We start from the raw sequence: 20,019 nt of genomic DNA, 5'->3' as shown, positions 1-20,019 counted from the left end.
TATCTCCAGCCCTGGTGTTTCCAGCACCCCTGCGGCTGCTGCCTGCCCATGTGTCAGTGCTGGGACCCCCCCTTCCTGGTCTCTGGAACTCGATCTCTGGCCCAGCTGCCCCTCCAAAACGCCCTTATCTGGCTGTAGGAGACTTTGGCCATCATGTCTCCCTGCTCCCTGGCATGTCCTGGCTTCCAAGCTCACACAGACGCAGCGGGTAAATGCCAGCTTGGCTCCTGTCCTCGGCTCACGCCAAATGGCCGCGGTTGCGTGTGCACTCTGCGAGCTTTAGGCTGTAGGAGAAACCACACAAATCGATGCTGAAATGCCACAGGACTCACATCAAGCTGTCTCTTAACACGGGCCGGGGGGGGAGCACAGGAGAGCCGCCTGCCCCGGCATGACCTGCACAGCTCCCACCACCCTCGTCGCTCGCGGCTAACATCTGAAATCTTGGTCCTTTGGGTGAGAAATGACTAACGCGGCTTCAGCCCACCCTGCCTGGGCTCCCTGCCAGCGGAGACAGATGTCCAGGGCAAGGCATTGAACCAACACGCTGCTCTCACGACGGGCTATACCCTGCCCCAGAAATGCCGGCATCTCTCCATCAGCTGGGACGCCGTCCTAGACAACCAGCGCAGATGGACACAGCCACCGCAGGGGATCCCGCTCCTCCTGCCAAGGACCAGGGTGAGCAGCAGCACCTGCCTTGCTCGCGGCCGCTCCGCCGAGCCACTCTGTCCCTCTCCGTCCCCTCTTCGCAGCACCGATGACAGCCTTCCCCCGGGGCGCAGAGACACGCAGGTGTTTCAATGGGAGCCGGGGAGGAGATGTATCCCGCACAGGGACTGGGCACGATTTAGGAAATGAAATGCAAGGCCACACGTTACCCAGCGAGCACGGCATACTAATGAGATACTTGTTAAATGAGCAAGGTCCAGGCTGTGTCCCGCTGAGGGACTCCTCGTAGCTGGTGGTTTAGGAAGTTGTGCCCTAAGGGCTGGCACTGCAGGGCTCGATACAGCCAGGAGCTGGCACCCACAAGCATGAAGGAAGACTGACCATCATAGTGCTCATCATAAAACCCAACCTCCTGCAGCAGCCAGCCGTAAAAGCTGAGATCTCTCCAGTGCTGTGCTGCTGTGCGTTCATACCCGGGGTAGCAGAAGGGAGGACCACCTCCCAGGGCCGATGCTGAGAGCTGGCTACCAGGTCTGTGTCATTGCCATGCGGGATAGGGCAATTGGGGTGGCCCTCGGTGCAAACGGAGGTGTCCCGGCCTCTCAAGGAGCAGAGGATGCTCCAGCTGCCAAGGGAACAGGCACACACAGGCGCTGCCCTGCTAAATCCACCCAAGGTCACCCCGTGCCGCTGTTCTTCTCTCCACAAATACAAAAAGCAGAAGTCCCCAGTCCTTAAAAACAGCCAGGCACCCTCTGAAAGCACTGTCGGCAGCAGCGCTGCAAGCATCGGCCTCTTCTCAGCCCCTGGTGTGGCACAAAATAGTCGCATTAAGCTTGCCTCTGCTTTCACAGTCTCTGTTTGGGCGCAGGAGACTGAGCTCCTGCTCTCGCCATAGCTCCCCTTGTTGCTGCAGCACACAGCCTCACACTGCAGACTAAAACCCAGACTCGCACTCGCTTTGAAATCACGTCTTCCCGGCAAGGGGCTGAGGAGGAGCCAGGGAGAGCAGTGAGGATGGAGGCCCTGAACCCCCGCCCCGCTTCTCCTCCGAAGGACGCAGCAATGCCTGCACGTCTCTGTAGGTGATTCGAGTCCACAGCCCAAGCCCAGCGCTGCACCGGGTGGGCGTCCCGCTGAGGGACAGCGAGGAGGGTGGAGATGTCCATGGAGCAGCGTGACGGCAGCTCCAGGGCTGGACCACTCCGCCTTGGTGCGTGGGCAGTGGGGAGCTGATGCTGCAGTGAGCTTCACATCCCCCCGGGAGCCGGGACTGGGGGATGAGCCAAATAACCCCCACATTTCTGGGCCTGAATTGGGGGACAGCCCCTCAGCGAAGGCTGTGGCTTGTCCCCTCCCAGGCAAGGGAGGAGAAACCCAGAGCACAGCTTGCTCTGGCCAGCATCCACAGCACCATTCTGGATCCGTTCCCTGCTGGGAAACATCTCTCCAGCCCTGCGTGTCCAGCCCGCTCGCTCGGAGGTTCGACCAGAGAGGAAAGCTCTGTGGTCAGCTTGCCTCAAGGAAGACAGGGGTCCTGGAGGACCTTTCCGTGGTCCCATGGAGAGCAGAGGTTGGACACACGCACGTCCAACGCAGCTGCAAACTGCCCCTTGCCACACGGACGCTGTGGGGAAGGAGGGGCCGTCCTTAAGTCAGTCCCTCTCGCGGGCGTCAGCATTTGCGCTGGGGACAGGAGCCATCCCAACCTTCCCCACCAAGGGCGAATCTGGCTCCAGCAAAGCCAAGGTCCCCACAGTCTCACAATCGGACTCTCTGATGAAACGTTCAGGCGTTGCCTGAAGGTCCTCATGGTGCATTGCTGGGAGACATGTCCTCACCGCCCGGTCTGAGTTCTCCAGCGTCATGTTTAAAGGGAGATCCCTCTGTGCATAATCCCTCTCCATGGCAGCTGCAAGTACTTAATATTTTGGACTTGTCTAGTCCCCTGTCAAATCTGGTTCAAGCTGGACAAGAAGGCTTAAGTTATTTTGGGAAAAAAAAAAAAAGGGAAGTTTAGATGAGTACAAACTGTGCTATTGCTTAAGCCCCGTTTCTCTAGAAAGCCAAGCAAGTTTGCTTCCCTCTGTCCTCTCTGCACTACCTGCATCATCGTGACATGGGCCGGGGTCAGGCTTGGCTTTGCTGCTTCTGCTTGCCAGCTCCTCCACCATGGCCCTGCAAAGGAGAGAGCGAGGAAGATGAAGCCGGGTTGCTGGGAAGACTGCAGTGGTCATCTCTCCTCCTCAGAGCCCATCTCCTCCAGGGCCAGACCCTCACCCTGGTGGGTGTTTCCATCTGAAGGCTGCGTGTTGTGGAGGAGCCGAGAGGAGCTGCAGCAGCTGAGCTGTGCACCTCAGTTTCCCAAATCTCCTGCTCCCAGGGGTGCTTGAGAAAAATCCATTGAGCTCCAGGATCCCACTTTGGGAACCCTCCATGTCTGTGTACCCATCAGCCACACGCTGCCCTTCTTGGGACTGCACCTTGTCCCATCTTGGGCTGGAAAAGCCACCTCCTAAACTCACGGACCTGGAGGTCTCGGTGCAGGGGAAGGGCACGGTGTGCTCTCCCACAGCAGGTAGGAACACACGCAATGGCAGATGTAGAGACTGGAAAGCCAGGAGCCCTCCTAGCTGCCCCTCACTGGGGCAGAAATCCTCCCAGGCCCCTGGCCAGAACCCATTCACACCAGTTTGACATTGGCACACCTGGACTGGTTTTGCTGGGGACACCCCAGAGGTGGAACGGAGGACCAGGCCTTCCTGCATGAGTGCTCAGATTCTCCTGGGCTCAAACAGACTTTTTTCTTTGCTGGTGCAGGAACTGTCGCTGCTGGTGGTGACACAGACCTATGGCTTTGGTAGGTGACAAAGCATCAAACCCCTCCCGGCCTCGGGCAGGACACGCTCCCCCCCATTTCACACGCTGCCACGTAGGCAGGGACAATTTTGGGTGTGGAGTGGGAAGAGCCCACATGGCTTTGTGTGGAGCTTCCCCCTGTTAGCGAGTTGATGGGAGCAGGTTTCAGCCTTAGCACCTGCAGGCAAACAGCTGTTGCCATGACACGGCGCAGTTCGGTACACCGCATTCCCAGCCGCTTCAAGCGCCGTCCTCCCCAAGTACAACCTTCACCCCGACTCGCCCAGCCTGTCCTCGAGACCCTCTCCCCACCTCAGCTTACACCCAGAAAAGTGGGGAGCCCTTTGTACCCCTCCTCTGAGGGAAGCAGAGCGACACTTCCCGACCCCAGAAATAACGGTGAAAAGGTGCTTAGAAGCACGAGGGGACGGCAAACACGGTGCCGGGGTGCGGAGCAGAGGGGACGCAGCCTGGCAGGCTCTCTGCAAGCATTTGCAGGTGAGCACCCCCTGCCCGCATCCCTCCCCTGCCCCGCTGCCAGGCTCTGCCACGGCTCTTGACTCCCTCCCCAGCTCCTCGATGAAACACGGTGTTTTTCATGTTCGGGATAAGGAGCAGACAGTTTTCCCCCCTCCCAAGTAACACCTTGGTAACAGCGTAGGCGTTGCAAAAGTCATTGCCTGGCTTCCTCAGGCCCAGGAAATCACATTAGCTCGATCAAATTTAAACTTTCAGTTGGTGGGAAAAGAGCCAAAAAGATACCAAGGCCTTCTCCTAGACTGGGTACTCTCCAGTTACACAGGGGGAGGGCAAAGCTTGTAGCAGGCTGGGGCTGAAAAGGTCGTTCCTGTTCCTTTTTGCAGGCTGCAAGCAGGCTGCGCTTGCACCACGACTTCCTGAGCGGAGGCCGCTACTTGTGACACACACATGTGATGAAATGCCAACGCCCCATGGGGCGTACAGCTTTACCCCCGGTGCTTCAGGCCTGGAAAGCAGCGGGTTAAATATGTCACAGAACAGCCCATTTCCTCAAACTGGACTGATGTTTTTTTTGTCTGTTTTATTCTGAAAAGCATGGTGCAGAGACGACATGGGTCTACGATAAAATGATGGTTCTCTGCTAGCGGGCACGACCAGACCTACAGGCTACTACTCAGTCACAGCTGTCATTTGAAGGCTGGTACACAGGAGAACAAGTACTACAATCAAAATTTTTACTATATTAAAATAGCATTCTTTACAGTTGGTTCTGTTCACTACAACTGTCTCAAAACAGTATCTGCATGCAGATACCTCGCAGCCTACGCAAACTAGAACATCGACAGGAAACACACCACATCTCACCGAAAGTATGATCTACCCACACTTCCCACAAGACTGAACCCAGTCCCAAACGTGCAGGGAACCGTCACTTGCTGCTGACAATAAAGTTCTTGGTTTCTGCGGATGCCACGTGTGCACTGTGACGAGGGGAGGGCCTCCGCTGCCGTCCCATTCGCCGAACGCATGGCCTTTGTGAACAAAGATCGGCTCTGCTTCCTTGCCAGAGCTGTCCCAGCTCTGCGTGTCATACACGTGCACGGTCCCATCAAAACCTTGAATAAAAGGGAATCAGACCGCAGAAGTAAATTGCTTGTTCTAGTCCCATCGGGCTCACACTCACCTCCCAGCAGCGCTGCTGAGACAGAAATGAGGACAAAGGCCCAGACTGAAAACCTGTGACAGCAGAGCATCCAAGCCTCCGAGGAGCTTGTCTCAAGCTAACAGCTGCCAGGGAGAACCCGGGCCAGATCCAAAAAGCCTGCAAATTCACTAGTCTGAATTTGCAATGCTCTGGCCAAGAGGCAGCCTTGCTACCCAGCTGGTTCTTATCAGAGCGGTATCCCTGCGGCCAGGCTGTCGCTGGCACTATCAGGACAGCGTTTGCTAAGAGTTTGGGGTCTTTGTTCTCCCAGGAGGGAAGCGGGAGTCCCCCACAACCCATCCAGGCCCCTTCTGTAGCTGTTGGAGAGAGACAGCTGCAGAGGACAATTAGCTCACATCTCTGCTGGCTCCAGGAGGAGCTCTGAACAACCACCCCCTAACTGGGGTGTTTAAAGTAAGGTGGGGTGCACTGGGCCTTGATAGAAGTACAGATCAAAAAAGCATCCAGAAAAGGAGATCTCTGCCCAAAGCACGTACCTGAAATGGCAAGGCAGCCTTCCAGAGCAGGAGCCCAGGAGACACACAGGAACTCTGCACCTGAGCTGGCAGAGGGAACTCTGCATTTTGCTGAGGCCAAGTACTCTGAGGTTTTTCTTACGTCTGTTAGGGTGAGGTGCCCTCCGCTCGAGAGGCAAGCTACGGGCTGGAAGCTTGAGTCAGAGCCTTGAGGTCCGCGCCCGACTCCCATGCACCACCGCTCGCCACACGGCGCCGAGGGGACGGACACAGCCTCCAAGGGACTCTGCGGCTGCCGAACATCAGCCAGGCACAGCTGGCCCTTGGCACAGCAGAGGAGCAACGTGTTGCAATCCAGGAACGCCAGGCCGCTGAGCTCCTCGATGTTTCTGGAGGCTAGAAAAGAGAGGCAGATCTCAGATGCCACGAGGAGCATTTGCTCTCGAGGCAAGATTGCAGCAGAGAAATCGCTCCTGAGAAAGCAGATTTCTAGCCTTGTCCCTGGAAGTGGCTTTCAAGCAATGCTCTTCAAGAGAGCAAGCAGCAGAGGCCGACAGCCTGCTCAAGAATTATCTCTGCACAGGATCCATGTGGGGCGGGCTCAGTCTGTACCCCTCAAAAGGTGATGTTAACACCCAGGCAGAGGAGACAGGCAGGCCCACGACTAACTCTAGCTCTGTTGGAGGTCCTCGTGGGGGACTTGACACAGAGCAGGGCTCTGACAGCAGATGCCTCCAGCAGTGGGAGCCGCATGAGTCCCTGTGGCACGGGGACAGAGCAGAGCCCTCCAGTGACAAACAGACTTGCCCTTCCCTCCTTTTGCTCAGCACACTGGGTTACAGCCACTGGACACACACATTTTCCTCACCAGGGGATGAGGTGCATGGGGACTGAGTCTTACTGTGTAGGTGAAGGCATACGGTCTCCAGGACCCCTCCAGGACTCCCAACAAACCAGACCTGGATTCACCACCTCGAGGTAAGGCAGGGCTGGTTTAATGAGGCTGGCGTGATCCCTCCTCTAATCCGCATGGACAGATCACAGAGTAACGCAGAGCTCACTCAGAAGTTAATGCCGATTTCAACGACCCCAAGCGATGTGACTCGGGGGCCAGCACCTCCCTCGTTTGGGACAACATATACAGCAGCCCTCTGCTAACCCAATTCTTTGCACCGAAACCATCTACGGGGCTCCCGTACGGCACAGGTCTGGGGCAGAAGCCTGAGAAACCATTGTCATGGGAGTAGAGAAAAGCTGGAGATGGAGCTCTTTCCTCAGTGCAGTGTACTTTCTGCAAATCTCTTTATACCCTTCAGCACATGTCTGGAAGTACCCCCCTAGGGAAATGTTCGCCACCTGAGCAGTTACCCTTGCTTTAACCAAACTCCAGCTTTCCAAAATCAGACATTAGACTTGGTTTGAATACCTGCCATGTAGACATTTTTCCTCGATTCAACCTCTGTAATTTGGACGCTGTTGAGTCTTGAGCCGTGAAGGACCCACGGGGCTCTGGCCGAAATGGTTGCAATTTTAGCCCAAGGTTGCCCAGTGCCATTTTCTGTAGGTATGGCACTTACAGATTTAATAACATCTATTTGAAAGAGATGTAAGCAGTTGTAAAACACATCAGGAGTCAAGTAATCCACAAGATTAAGCCGTTTCACAAAGATACCTCGCAAAGCTAAAAGTGACCTACTAAACCAACAAGAAATCCAGTTATGACTAACCCCCTCTCCAGAATAAAACCACTTTTTCCAACACATCCAGCAAGGATTGACAACAAGCCATTTAAAATCTAGCAAAACGCATGGGAAGTTGTGAATCAAGATGTCTATTTTCAACAAAGAAGAACAAGAAAACTTCTAATAACCTTTTCTACTTCGTTTCTGGTGGTTTCAAAGTGTTTTGCAAGAATAGACAAAGCAACAGCAATCCTTTTCTAGAAACAGGCAGACATAGGCTTGGAGAACTGAGGTGGTTCATGGTATATCCTGAAAGGTGATGTATGGAGCTCTTTATTTCTAACCCTTGGCATTATTAAGGGAACATTGTGCCAACTACATGATTAGGGGTTTTGTTTGTATGACCAAGAGCTCACAAATAAGTGGAAAGCCACTGTGACAGGCCTAAACCTACTAATTCCCTTACGAGGTTTGTGCCGTCAAGTCCACATCTTTCCAAGCCACCAGAATTACAGTAGACACTTGTCTCGTGCCCTTCTCCAGCCCCTGCCACACAAGGGCAGTCACTCAGGACTTCACTGAATGGCACTGCCACTCCTCTGCTCATTTTATGCCCAGGAAGGAGAGGAAGCTAGAGATGCTTGATGCAAGGACCGCATTGAGAAACTACCCAAGCTCAGAAACATGTTCCCTTACCAGAGTCTTCTGCTGACACCTGCCAGACCTGGAGGGAGCTGTCTGGTGGTCCACTCGTCACCAGCAAGCTGAGGAAATGAAAAGAACCCCACAAAACTCTTCAGGAGCAGAGAACAGCCTTTTTTCCCCAGCCTGGGACAAACTGGTCTGCCACTCCTCTTGTGCTCAGGAGCTCCTGCCTCTGCTTGGAGCAGCGAAGGGGCCATAAGGACCATAATGCCACAACTCCTCATGCCAGGGTGCTGTACACAGCCCAGGCAAACACAGCCCCAGGCAACAGCATTTAATTAGCACATTTTCCAAAAGCGCTAGACTAAGAACAGTGCAAAGAGCCCCAAAGTAGCAACGGGGGCTTGTGTAGGAGGAGAGAGCTGAAGGAGTGAAATGAATCAGCCAGAGGGAAGCGTGTTTGCCTGGTCTACAATCCGCGGCAGGAAAAAAACCTTCTGAACCTGCATATGCAGGGACTTACAGAGCAGTGGCAGCAGCCACCGGTATCCTGCTCTGCCTGCTGAGCACCTCCACGCAGTGCCAAATGCAGAAGGAAGGGATGGAAAAGGCAGAGGAAGGAAGCTATACAGGCCCCTGTTGCTCAAAAGTGGGGTAGGGAGGGATCCTTGGTGAGCCAGCTTCAACGTCAGCAGCCCCTGCGGCTCACTTCTGGAAGAAGCTGAGGATTCAAGTTACCCAGCAGCAGCTTCAGTTGCTCTTGCCAGCTGCCCCACAAGACACACCACTGCAGCTTTCAGTGCCGCAGCAGTGGGGTGCACCCCGTTTTGCTGAGCACCCCGATAGACGGCTCCTCTCCAAACACCATGACAGGGTTCTGGGAGGACCACTACGTGTCACTGGCCAGCAAATCCCCACTCAGACTCACACTGCTCTCAGAGCTGGCAGGATTAACCAGCTGGGTTGGGAAGCAGGCAAGGAGCTCTCTCTCTCAGTGGACAAACCCCCTCTCCATCTCCAGTACACCCTGGAAGGACCTCGTGGCCATACCTGGTGTCCGGCACATGTTTCAGGCTGTACACCGGGCGGTTTGAAAATCCACCACATTCCACCTTGAAATCTCTCTCTGGACACAGGCCCTAGAAATCAGAGGCAAAGTAATTTCTTCACAGGTAATGGTGCAGAGCTTGGCGTGGTCAGTTACCATGAAAAAAAGACAGAGACATGAGATACACTCTCGCTTGGTAAAGCTCTTGCCTGTCCTGTAACGCCTGTTTCAACAGGAGCGACAGGATTGAAAGATCCCAAAATAGTTACGAGGAAAAAAAAAATACGGAGAAAGCTCCTGCCAAGAGCTCTGCCTGGGTTTGTTGCCATCCGTGCACGTCTGGCTCAGGAGGTTTCTGCTTACCCAGTGACAAAACACCACCTTCTACTTTAGCGTAGAGGTCACCCACCCCAGGGCCAACATCGCTGTTCAGCAGTACGGTGCCCCAGGCTCAGCCATCTCAGCCAGTCCCTTCTTCATTTGCCTTGGTGTCCTCATCTGTCCTATTTCCCCATGAAACGCTTTCATTCACACATCTGGAGATGAAGTTTTCATGGCACAAGCTGTCCGGAGAGCAGCAGGATTACGTGACCGGATTGCCAACCTGCGCTACCTCAACTGGACAGCAGCCGGGTCAATGACATGCTTTACCTTTTGACCAAAGCTGCTCAAAACCTGGCCAAGTCCTTGTCAGAGCAACTGAGACCAGGTAACAGCTTGTGAAGCCCAGCCCAGCACAGCCCTACCTCGTTCTCTGAAGACACCAGGCCAAGAAGACAGAGTGACCTGGTGCCACCCTGGCTGCAGCACCCACCTGGGTCTCCTTCGCCTGCAGAGTCGGTGGTGGGAGCAGCTGCAGGATCTCATGCCCATCAGACTGGCCATACCCGGCTACGCAGACACCTTGGAGTTGGGGATGAAGAACCAGGGACACGATGAGGGATGCCCCCCGGCCTGGCCCACCCTGCCTGAGCCAGACCCCCGAGTCATAGCACGGTCCATCCAGAACCCTAGACCCAGAGCCCCAGCCCAGGCCGAACCCTGGTACAGCCCTAGCCGCCTGGCCCCACTCCTGGGGTCCCTGCACCTTGGCCTCCCCACTGGGGCCTTGGCCTGGCCCGACCCCACGGCCTCCCTTCTCCCCCCTCCGCCGCCCCGGCCCGGCCCCGCGGCCATTTCCCCTTCCCCCTTGTCCCCCGTCTTTCTCCCGGTGTCTCGGCTCGGCCCAGCCACCCTAACCCCCCCCAGAGGCCCGGCCCAGCCCCTCTCCTCCCCTCAGCACCACCCGACCCGGCCCGGCCCGCCGCCCTCCGCCCCGCTACCGCCCGGCCTGCCGCCGCCGCCGCCGGGCCGGCCCGCACTCACGGTTCCCCCGGGCCCATTCGATAACGCGGGTGGGCGCCTGGAGCTCGAAGGTGTGCAGGTCCTCGTACCTGCGGGGAGAGAGAGGGAGGGAGGGGAGGTTGGCGGGGCCGGGGGACCGAGGCCGGGCCGGGGCCGGGGCTCCCTCACAGGCGCAGGGACAGCAGCAGCCACTCGTCCGCCTCCTCCTCCCCGGCGCCCACCGCCTCCATGGCAACGCCCGCCCGCCCGGCGCGCCTGTGGCGTCACGCGGCGGCGCGCAGCAGTGACGTTGCCAGGCGAGGCGGGGCGGGACGGTTCCAAACCGGTCGCGACCGGTTGAAACCAGTCGGTGCCGGCGGCTCCGAGGGAACCGCGGGCCGCGGTCGCCTCCCTGAGGGAAAAGGCGGGGTGTAGGGGGGAAAGCGGCGTTATTCCCGCGGGGATATCCCCCGCCCGGGGTGTTGGGGGTGAGCGTGGCCTCCGGGCCGCGGATCCTCCGTGGGCAGTGTGTTACCGTGCCGGGGGTGGCGGGAGGCTGGGGAAGCAGGGTCAGGTCCCATTGCGTTGTTGTCTTTAATGGCACATCTTATTTTAACGATCGGAACAGTAAATTGGAGGTAACAGGGCAGGCTTACATGCAGGTTTGTAAGTATAATACAGGTAATGATGTAGCACAGGTCTGTGCGTCTTCTCAAATATACAGAAGTACCTGTGTGCAGGTGCGGTGATAAATTCAGAAGCTTCACAAATCTTCGTAAAAGCCTAAACTCTTCCCCTTATGCCAATGCCTCTGTATGATGTGGTGGTTACCTACTGGTTCCCAACTAACCTTTACATAGGCTTTGCTTTCTCATTTTTGACAAAGCTGTGTCGTTCATAGGTACTTTACTGTTTTCCTGACGAGTGCTGTGTATCATCTCATCGACTCCGGTCCCCTCTGCCACGAGGATGCTGCTCAAACCGAGAGTGCAGGGCTGGGCCTGGCCGTGAGCCCACGTTTGCAGAAGATGATATCGCTCTTTCAGTGATAATGTTCCTCTCCGTTTCTCTCCAGCGTAGGCTCAGACCAGGTGCTGAAGGATTGGTGCAGCTAACTTTCTTCCAGCTGTGGGCTCACTGCCTGTTAACAGTGATGCTTCAGGATCAGTGGTGATAATTGGGAGTTTATTGCAGGTTATTGTGCTTTTTCTGTCTTCTGGCTGGGTTTTAGCTGGCACACACAGTGTTGTGAGGCAAGCTGTGTCTATTTTCTATAACACTGCAAGGTGGCAGCCTACAGCTTCTGAGGTGGCTCTGGAGTAATCAGAAAAATGACTTGTTTTTACAGAAATACGTCTGAATGTGAATCTTTGTGTAGCGTCTCCTACGTTTTGTGGCATTCTGTACTGTGTCTTTTTCCCTCGCTTTTCAGCGTGCTGTCAATGTCAGTCCTGCAGAAGTTGTCAGAGAGGGATGGAGATGCTTTGGGCGGTTTTGTAAGGCAGTTTCCTGGGCACCTGAAGTACTTGGAGAGGTGATAGGACATTTTGGGTGACATGATGGGTTCAGACTTGGGCTGTGCTGTCTGAACCGTATGCTCGGGGCTAATTCAGGGCTGGCAGTACAGTAGCGAGTGAGAAGGAAGCAAGGGTGAAAGCAGGTACAGAGGCAGAAGTGCTGTGGAAACAAGGATGGAAAGCCGGACTTCTTTCTTCAGCCAAGAGGCTGCACGCTGCTCTGGAAGCAGTAACTGGAGCTGGTCAATGTGAGAGGCACTTCTCAGCGGTAGTTAATTTCCTGAAATCCTCCACTTTGTTGCTTCAAGATACGCTGGTATTAGAACTGTTCAGAGAAAGGATGGCAAGAATTCTCATGAAGAGGTGTTTTATTCACGTTATCTTTGTAAAATAGCTCAACAGTCTGAAATTCACTAAAACCCTTGTCTTAGCAAGTCTTTCCACATGCTGTGATTCAGAAAGAAGGTGTTGAGTAAACATCTTGTGAAGAATCCGAAACAAACTGACTGCTCTGTAGGGCTTTTTTAATGTAAAGAATATGGTTGTTACAATACCTTTTGATAGAAGCCTGTGAGGGATGTAGGAGTGAGCTGGGAAGTAAAGCCATGACAGTACCAGCTGCCTGTGAGAACACAGAGATGTGGTATTCCCTGGGCTCAGAGCTGTGTCAGCCTTTTGTCACTTTCTCCCATTAACTCTTTCCTCATCTGTGTGCATTAATTGCAGGACATGAGCTTAGCCTGAGGTGGACAAGTGGCCAAGTGAGCACAAGGTGCTCCTCCAGCAAGGCGTGAGAACAGAGAGAAGGAGAAATACCAAAGGAAGGGCTGGGAGCCAGACGTTCAGCTGTGAGCTGTGGTGCAGCCTTGCTCTCGTACTGCCCTGCATCACTTACAGTCCACACAGGAGCAGGTTGTGTCTCCCCTGAACTCCAGAGACTGGTTTAGGGGGTGGTAGTAACTGTTTGGAAATTATCTCCTGGTGGCCACTGTCTGAGGAGAAGGAGCATGAGGCAGAACAGTGTGGGGAGTGACTGGATGCTGTGGGTCCCAGGTGGGGAGAGCAGAGAGCCTGAAAACGGTTTTGTCTTCACATTCTCACCTTTTATTTTATCTTATCTTCTCTTTATCTTTCCAGTGGACTAGGGGAGCAAAGTGGTTAAGTGGGGGAAAAGAGAAGACTCTCCAGTACTACAGATAACACAGGGTGTTTTTGAAGTACCAAGGCCTGAATGAAGATGACAACTGAAATGACCATTTGAGTTGAAACAAAATAAACATTTTAAGTTTTTTTCAAAATCTCTCCAGAAAAGAAATATTTTAATCTCAAAATATTGAAGGAGAGAGTAAAAAATGGGAACATCTGTTACAGAGTTAGAATAATAGGAGCAGGCTAAGCTGTTTCGTTACACCTCAGCATGTGACTCTGCCATATATATTTTAAGAAAATACAAAACACTGCTGGTTTTTTTCAGCAGGTTTTGTGTGTGCAGAGAGCCTGGCAAAGTGAAGGCAACTCAGAGTACTACAGCTTTAGTTGCTTCTCTCTGCCCACTGGCTTTGCACTGTATCTGCTTTTGAGCAGCCTTGGAGGCATGTACGTTGGGAAAGGAAACTGTGAAAGAGCTAGCAATGGAAATCGTGAGTTTGAGAACTGATACACTCTAAATAAGGTGAAACGGTACTTGCCTACTGGATGTCCGAGCAGTCTTCAGTCTGAATATTACACAGTAGTTACAAGCATAAAAATATTTCCAGTTGCTATTTTTATAGGTGAGCCCCCCTCAGAAGCTTGGAAGGAGGCTCAGGACATTATTTGGATTTACTTCACTGTAGCTTTTCTGCAGAAACTGAAATCTGACCCCATATGGAGCGGACGTATGTGTATGTGCAGCCCCACACAGACTGATGTTATTGCTCTACCCCCAAAGTTACTCAAATAACCACGGGTGGCACTCCTCAGAAAACTCGGTTGTCGCGAGGTGAGTTACCCTTTCATCTGTTACAGAGGCGTGGTCCTCTTGTGTTCCACCTTTGGTGGTGCTGAAGCAATGACTGTGGGTAGGAATGCTGGCAGTGCCACCTGAAGACTTTGAGTCTGCAGTGCAAATTTATGTATCACAGAATTGTATAGGTTGGAAAAAACCTTTAAGATCATTGAGTCCAACCGTAAACCTAACACTACCAAGCCCACCACTACACCATGTCCCTAAGCACCTCATCCAAACGTCTTTTAAATACTTCGAGGGATGGCGACTCAACCACTTCCCTGGGCAGCCTGTTCCAATGCTTGATAACCCTTTCAGTGAAGTAAAATCTCCTAATACCCAGTCTAAACCTCCCCTGGCACAACTTGAGGCTGATTCACTAATATCACCTCTTCCTCAGTTGTGGAATAGCAAGGGGCTAGATCATCAGCTCTCACAGCTAGAAATAAACACTACCAAAGTAAAAGAAGCAGCTCTTCAGGTCTACCTATTTGTGGGAAAACTCTTCCAGAGTTCAAGAGAGCCTGAGTCTGAAAAATCCTCACAACAGTTTAACAAGAAGAGTTCCCTGAGGATCTTTACTCTCACGTACAGGTGGCATCTGTGGGCAGATCCTTATTTTTATCACACTTTCAGTGCACATGATGAAGTTTGGCAAACCGTAATATACGTGCAGGATGCCAGCCGACCTCGAAGGCCAAGGTGGACCAGCTCTACCACTGGGACTGTGAACCTGGCTGATGAGCTCAGTAGGACAGCCTGTTCTTGAACCTGTCCTGAAGGGCCAAGTCCTTGTTTCTGTGCAGTCTGGCCCTGCTCTTTTCAGCTCTGTTTTCTGAACTCATGAGAGAAATAACCTCCTTTGTGATCCTCAATTGTCATGTGGGGAGGATCTGTAAGATCTGGCAGAGCCCTTTGGCTACTGTCACAGTTTTTCTTCAGTTAATCAGTTATTGAGGTATGGGCATATTGCAGTCTTCAGGGCTGAATGACTATCACTGCTGAAAGCTTGCTGAAAGCTTAGAGCTGATGAAAGACTAGAGGAAAGACTCTGTATTCGTCAAAGAAATTTTACTGGGTGGATTTTCAGAGACTTTTTATATGAAGGGTGAGCTTATCCATGAAAATGTACTGCTCAGCCCTGAAGGTCTAAGAATGAAGTTAGTGAAGGCTGAGGTTATCATTCCTCGTTCATGGCTGATGGCACTTATCTGTTCATTTAGCCCCCATGTGGAAATAATCCGTTTGCTCTCTATAAAGACGACATCTCTATTTCTCCAAGATGCAGAAGTGAGTCTTTTTTATTCTATGATAATTTGTCACCACAGAATCCCTGCAAGCATGTGGAGAAGCAGAATGGGAATAGAGAAGGCTTTGAGGCAGCCTGGCATGCCTCACAGAGATGGTCTCTAAGACAAAATGATTTGAGGAGTTTTTATGAAGGCTTCTGGGACGAGATGTGCGTGAGTCCTCTGAATGTAGATGAAGGTACCTAGTATTTGCTTTTTTTGAAGACGTCATTATTTTACCAGCTCCAATGCCTTATAGTAAGAGAAAACTGATTTTTTTGGATGCTGATACAATTTATCAAACACTTAAAGAATTTTTCCCTGTGCAGGTATCTTAAGAACATCCATTATTTGGTGAAGAAGTTCCTGAGTGCATTATTGTCTTGGGCACAGTAGAGGTGATGGTCAGTACTCCTTCTCTGAGGGGTATGATGAGATATGTGCTGAAATGAGCTGTTCATATTCAGCATTCTTTCATGTTCGTGTGGGCTGCACACCAAGAGTGATCACCCCTTGTACATTTATAGTAAACTTCAAAGTGCTGTAGGTGAATTCTTGGAAAGTTTGGTAGACCTGCCTTTTCTTGCAGGGTGGTTACTCTGAAGAGCCTAACTTTTGGACCAAGTTAAAGAGTATTTCACTCTGGCCAAGACAGTGCCAGTCACTGTGACACATTGATGAAAACCAGGGAGAAGGTGGTGGACAGTGGTGTTTTCAGGACCTCCCTGCAAGCAAAATGTAATTTTGGGACTATTGCATTTCCCTTGTAGTCCTTGCTTATCTTCAGGTAGAGGTGGGAAGGCCATTTCTTCAAGACTGTGTCTCGGAGTTAGCTGTTTTGAGCCACAAGGATCTCCTCTGCTCTTTGGGGGAAGATCAGCTGAAAGTTAGAACAGGAATGGCTACCAAGAATTGATGTCAGATATTTGTGGCAAACACACTGATGCAGTATTTTTTCCCATTCTTTGTTCTCATTCAGTTTTTGAATGCAGCGGACCTTTGGGCATTTCTATGGCCACAGAGCCCATCCAGCCCCATCCTCTGCTGTGACTCTGAAATCCAGACCCATGCAAGGCAACTGCATGGCTCAGTATGTTCAGGGATGAGTATTTCAAACAGAAATGCAGGTTTGTTTGGGTTTGTTTTCTTTTATGTCTGAGAAGTCAAATAAATGATGTAGCTGCTTTTTGGTCTACCAGGCAGACAGTAGGGAACAGGGAGGTGGACTTTCCATCAGCCAGTCCAAAAAAGGAGGCTTGAGGAATCCTAAGGACTCCGAACCACTCATCCTGCAATCCGTGCATCCTTTCAGGAACACACCGGCTTGTAGTGTTGAGCTTGCCCTGGCCCCAGGCAAGGTCTGCATTCTCAGGGTTGTGTGTTCGTAGTCAGTTGCTCTGAACTCACAAATCAAAACACTCAGCCTAAAAAATTGAAAATGTCAAGATACAGCCTGCCACGTGCCTCCCTACAGAGTTTGCAAGGACCATAAAGTGATGACCCAGACTGCTGCCACAGCAGACATAAAATGCCTAGGAAGCAGAGATGGAAACCCTTGGAGGAGTGTGGAGTCCAGCTTCCTCCTAGATAACAAGGTATTTGCTGTAAACAGAAATAGGAAGAAAACCTGTTTATTTCAGTGAAAGTAACATTGCTATTTAAAGCTGAACAAAACCCAAACTAATGTGACAGATTTGGGAAGCACGGCTTCCTGCAGTTCCTGCAGAGCCAGCGATGCGTGAGGCTGCTCTCAGCCTAGGCTGTTTTCAACCCTCTGGGGTCTTGTGTCCTGCAAAGAGGCACTGCTCTAGCTTAATCCTTAGAAGGACTTTCCTCTTCCTCTGCTAGGTTCTCCTGAAAAATAAAATGTTAAGGTTAGTACAGCATATTCTACTTAAATGGGGGTTATTTTGTTAGCAAGCTGGTGGTAGAGACTCCAGTGTTTAGAATTTTAAGGAATATATACTGGAACAGTGGAACTGTTTGGAAGGATGCACTTCCAGAGGGTGAAGACTTTTTTTTGGTGAAATTCACAGCCACAGGAGCCTGGGGGGGGCAGTAGGATAAGTAGGTTCAGAGGGATTAGATGCATTTGTGGAGGGTGAGTCCAACAGGACCTTTAAATACAGTGGTCTGGATGCACGCTGTGGTCATCAGCAGAACTTCAGGAGACAAGAGTCAGCTCACCATGTCCTGGTGATGAGGCTTTCCCCAGTCTGTTACTGCATGCTGGAGATGAGATGCTGCTTTGGATGGGTCTTGATCTGGGCCAGTTCATGCTCTGTTTGTAACTCCTTTAGTTGTCATGGTATATTACATTTCTAGGCGTATTACCTGCAAATGTAACCAAGGCATCTCCTCTCTTGGCTCCTGTTCCCTGGACTGGAGTTTCTAACCTCTGCCCTGGTGTCTCAGTGCTTCCCTGGTATTCTTAATTAATGTATGTTGTCTGTCTTCAGTGGCTTTTCTCATTTATAATGTTTGCAAAATTGTAGTGAAATTCTTAAATTTCATTGCCTCAGTGGAATTAGTTTACATGCATTTTATCAAATTTGTCATTTCTAGACTCCTGTGTCATTTAGAGACCACACACGATGTACTAACAGCAAAGATGGCAGACTTAGCATACCTTTCCTAGACTACCTCTTCTGCTCTCCTCTTACTTATTTTGTGGGTTATGCTAATAGTCTGTTAAAATTTTGATTAATCTTGTTATCTATTCATGTGACTAATCTTTGCGTTATGCTCAGTGCTTGATTTCATCAGCATCTTGTGACAATGACTGCCATACTTTAATTAACTATTGACAGATAAAAGTAACTTTCCCATCTGTCTCTTTAGGTTCACTTGTTCTATGAGATGTGGTGGACCTCCTCAGTGCTATAAAAAAGAAACGCAGCATTTTTTCACTTCTTCCTAGCCAAAATCTCTTGTGTTGCAGTTTAGTCTCATAATTTTTTGTTCTGCCCACGATAAACCTAAAAAGCAAGGTCTGAATTGTGGTTGCCTTGAATGTATTTGGGGGTTATTATCCAATATCCCCTCAGTCACCTCTTCAAATTATAGAACCCACGTCTTCCAGTTTTTCCCTGAAGACCATAATTTTCTGACCCCAGGGCTCTTCTCTGGGCCTCCTGCGTGGGTGATCCCTGCACTCGTGGTGCGAGGTGAGACTTTAGCTGCTCTTCTTTCTTACTGTACTTTCTGTTTCCTGCTTCCTTATCTGTTTCCTTCTGCTTTTCTAACTAGAAGAGGCAGGAATTATTTTCCCAGGGAGCTTTTCCTTGGAAGAGTTGATCTGATAAAACTGCATCAGCTTTGACGTAGTTTAGATTAGCTAGATTCCTGGAGGATAGAGCAGCCTTGCTGAATAGCGACAGGCACCGCAGAAAAGCCCCATGGCCAGGACCAGAGCAGAGGCTTGAACTTGACTCTCCTGCCTGGCAACTCCCTGCCAGGACACTATGATGTCTGCCACCTCATATTGCTCATTTTGGGAGTGATCTCATATTTGTCCCAATGTAGACAAAATTCTTATTTTCTGACAAGGGCTAGTATTTTGTTTGTGCTTTATTCAGCTGTGTTGTCATGCTAATGCCAGCTCTTGAAGCAGTCAGTCTGAATGCACTTCTGTTTATAGGAACTTCTTATTTTTACCCTAAACTTTCTTTCGCCATAAACCAAAACAATTTTCTGAAGGTATGCTGCACGTGCTCTTTGGGTATGTCCTCACTGGCAGCTTTCAACTTGCACTGAAAGAACTGGGGGAGCAAGAATTACTGAGAAAGGAAAAAGATGTTCGGAAAGTACTGAGAAGTTAGTTTTCCAAACCCCTTTGAGAATGTCATTTTTAAATTGGGGATGGGAGAACACACTTACTTCTTTTGGAGGAGGAGGAGTGGTATTATATTTTTTTTCCTGTCTTCTAAGTCGCCACCTGTAACAAAGTGCTCAGTGAACATGAGCACTGTGATTTAGACAGTGATTTCGTGCAGAATAAGGTGCTCTAGTTTATGGACAAGTACCTTATCAGAAATGCTGGCTGTTTTTTTGAAAATGTGTTCTCTGACATGGATATGTAAAATGATAGGAAAATAGAACTATGAAGTAAATTAAATCCTGTCTCTTACCTGAGATCCAGAGATACCACAGATCACCGTGGTAAGGGGAAAGCATTTATTGTATCTGCTCTGGAGACTATAACATAGGCTAGAGATACCTAAATTGGTAGTACATTAGGTATTTGGGTACTAGACAGTCTTGCTGCAAAGAGCAGAACAAACGTCCATGTGGTTTTTCCTACTTGGCAGAATAAATTAGCCCAGCAAATCTGAGGCATGTGGATGTGCAGAGATCATGGAGCGGAATGTCATAGTTCCTTTTCTGGTTTGGGATTTTGGACATTCTCCCTGTCTGCAGTCACATTCCCATATTCTTTCAGTTAAGCTTATAAACCCATTTGACCTGGGAAAAATGTGCAAAACAGTAAGAGGATAGGAGGGAATTTGTCCTCCGCACACTATTTAAAAATCTTTCTTTTTTTCAACTTTTGTTTGTGTTTTTCAGTGAATGAAAACAGTGAAAATCAAACGAAAAGGTAACAGAAAAAGGGATTAAACATTCCAAAAGAGAAAAAAAGAAGAGGCATTTAGAAAAAGCCAAACTTTATGAAAAATTATCGTGAAATTAGACAATGATTTTAATTTCAAAATTTTTATGGAAAACTTGTAAAAAGTGCCAGAAATTATTAAAAACTCTTAAGCTCTAGCTGCCATTTCTGGTTAAGAGGCAATTGTGACAAAGCTCTGTTCACGGGTCAGAGCACGTTTGGTTGCAT

At 50.7% G+C, this 20,019-nt stretch overlaps 1 protein-coding gene and 1 long non-coding RNA gene across 2 annotated transcripts; one reads left to right on the top strand and one right to left on the bottom strand.

Moving 5' to 3' along the window:
- Positions 1-4,731: 4,731 nt before the first annotated feature.
- WDR73 (WD repeat domain 73) lies at positions 4,732-10,686 on the bottom strand. Its single transcript, XM_072851004.1, has 8 exons — positions 10,579-10,686; positions 10,432-10,499; positions 9,881-9,969; positions 9,069-9,157; positions 8,070-8,137; positions 7,118-7,282; positions 5,713-6,087; positions 4,732-5,126 (listed from the first exon to the last, which is right to left on the bottom strand). Exons 1-8 carry the CDS (start codon positions 10,638-10,640, stop codon positions 4,888-4,890), a joined length of 1,155 nt encoding a protein of 384 aa, XP_072707105.1. The 5' UTR covers positions 10,641-10,686; the 3' UTR covers positions 4,732-4,887.
- A 4,820-nt stretch (positions 10,687-15,506) lies between these two features.
- On the top strand, positions 15,507-19,818 carry LOC140648979 (uncharacterized). The gene is made up of 3 exons (XR_012041426.1): positions 15,507-15,586; positions 16,162-16,309; positions 19,749-19,818. It is a non-coding gene; the product is annotated as an uncharacterized lncRNA (long non-coding RNA).
- The last annotated feature ends 201 nt before the right edge of the window (positions 19,819-20,019 follow it).

The sequence above is a fragment of the Ciconia boyciana genome, chromosome 1, assembly GCF_034638445.1.
Source record: "Ciconia boyciana chromosome 1, ASM3463844v1, whole genome shotgun sequence".
Taxonomy (NCBI): Eukaryota; Metazoa; Chordata; class Aves; order Ciconiiformes; family Ciconiidae; genus Ciconia; species Ciconia boyciana.
Note: the sequence above shows the minus strand (reverse complement) of the source record. Positions and strands in the feature narration are given on the sequence as shown.

Excerpts from the sequence above, each read along its gene's own strand:
- WDR73 (XM_072851004.1), bottom strand. The coding sequence starts at position 10,640 with ATGGAGGCGGTGGGCGCCGGGGAGGAGGAGGCGGACGAGTGGCTGCTG. Across the intron at positions 7,283-8,069 it reads GGTGTCAGCAGAAGACTCTG|ATGTTATTAAATCTGTAAGT; the intron begins GTAAGGGAACAT and ends TCTTTCAAATAG. Across the intron at positions 6,088-7,117 it reads GAAAAATGTCTACATGGCAG|CCTCCAGAAACATCGAGGAG; the intron begins GTATTCAAACCA and ends TCTCTTTTCTAG.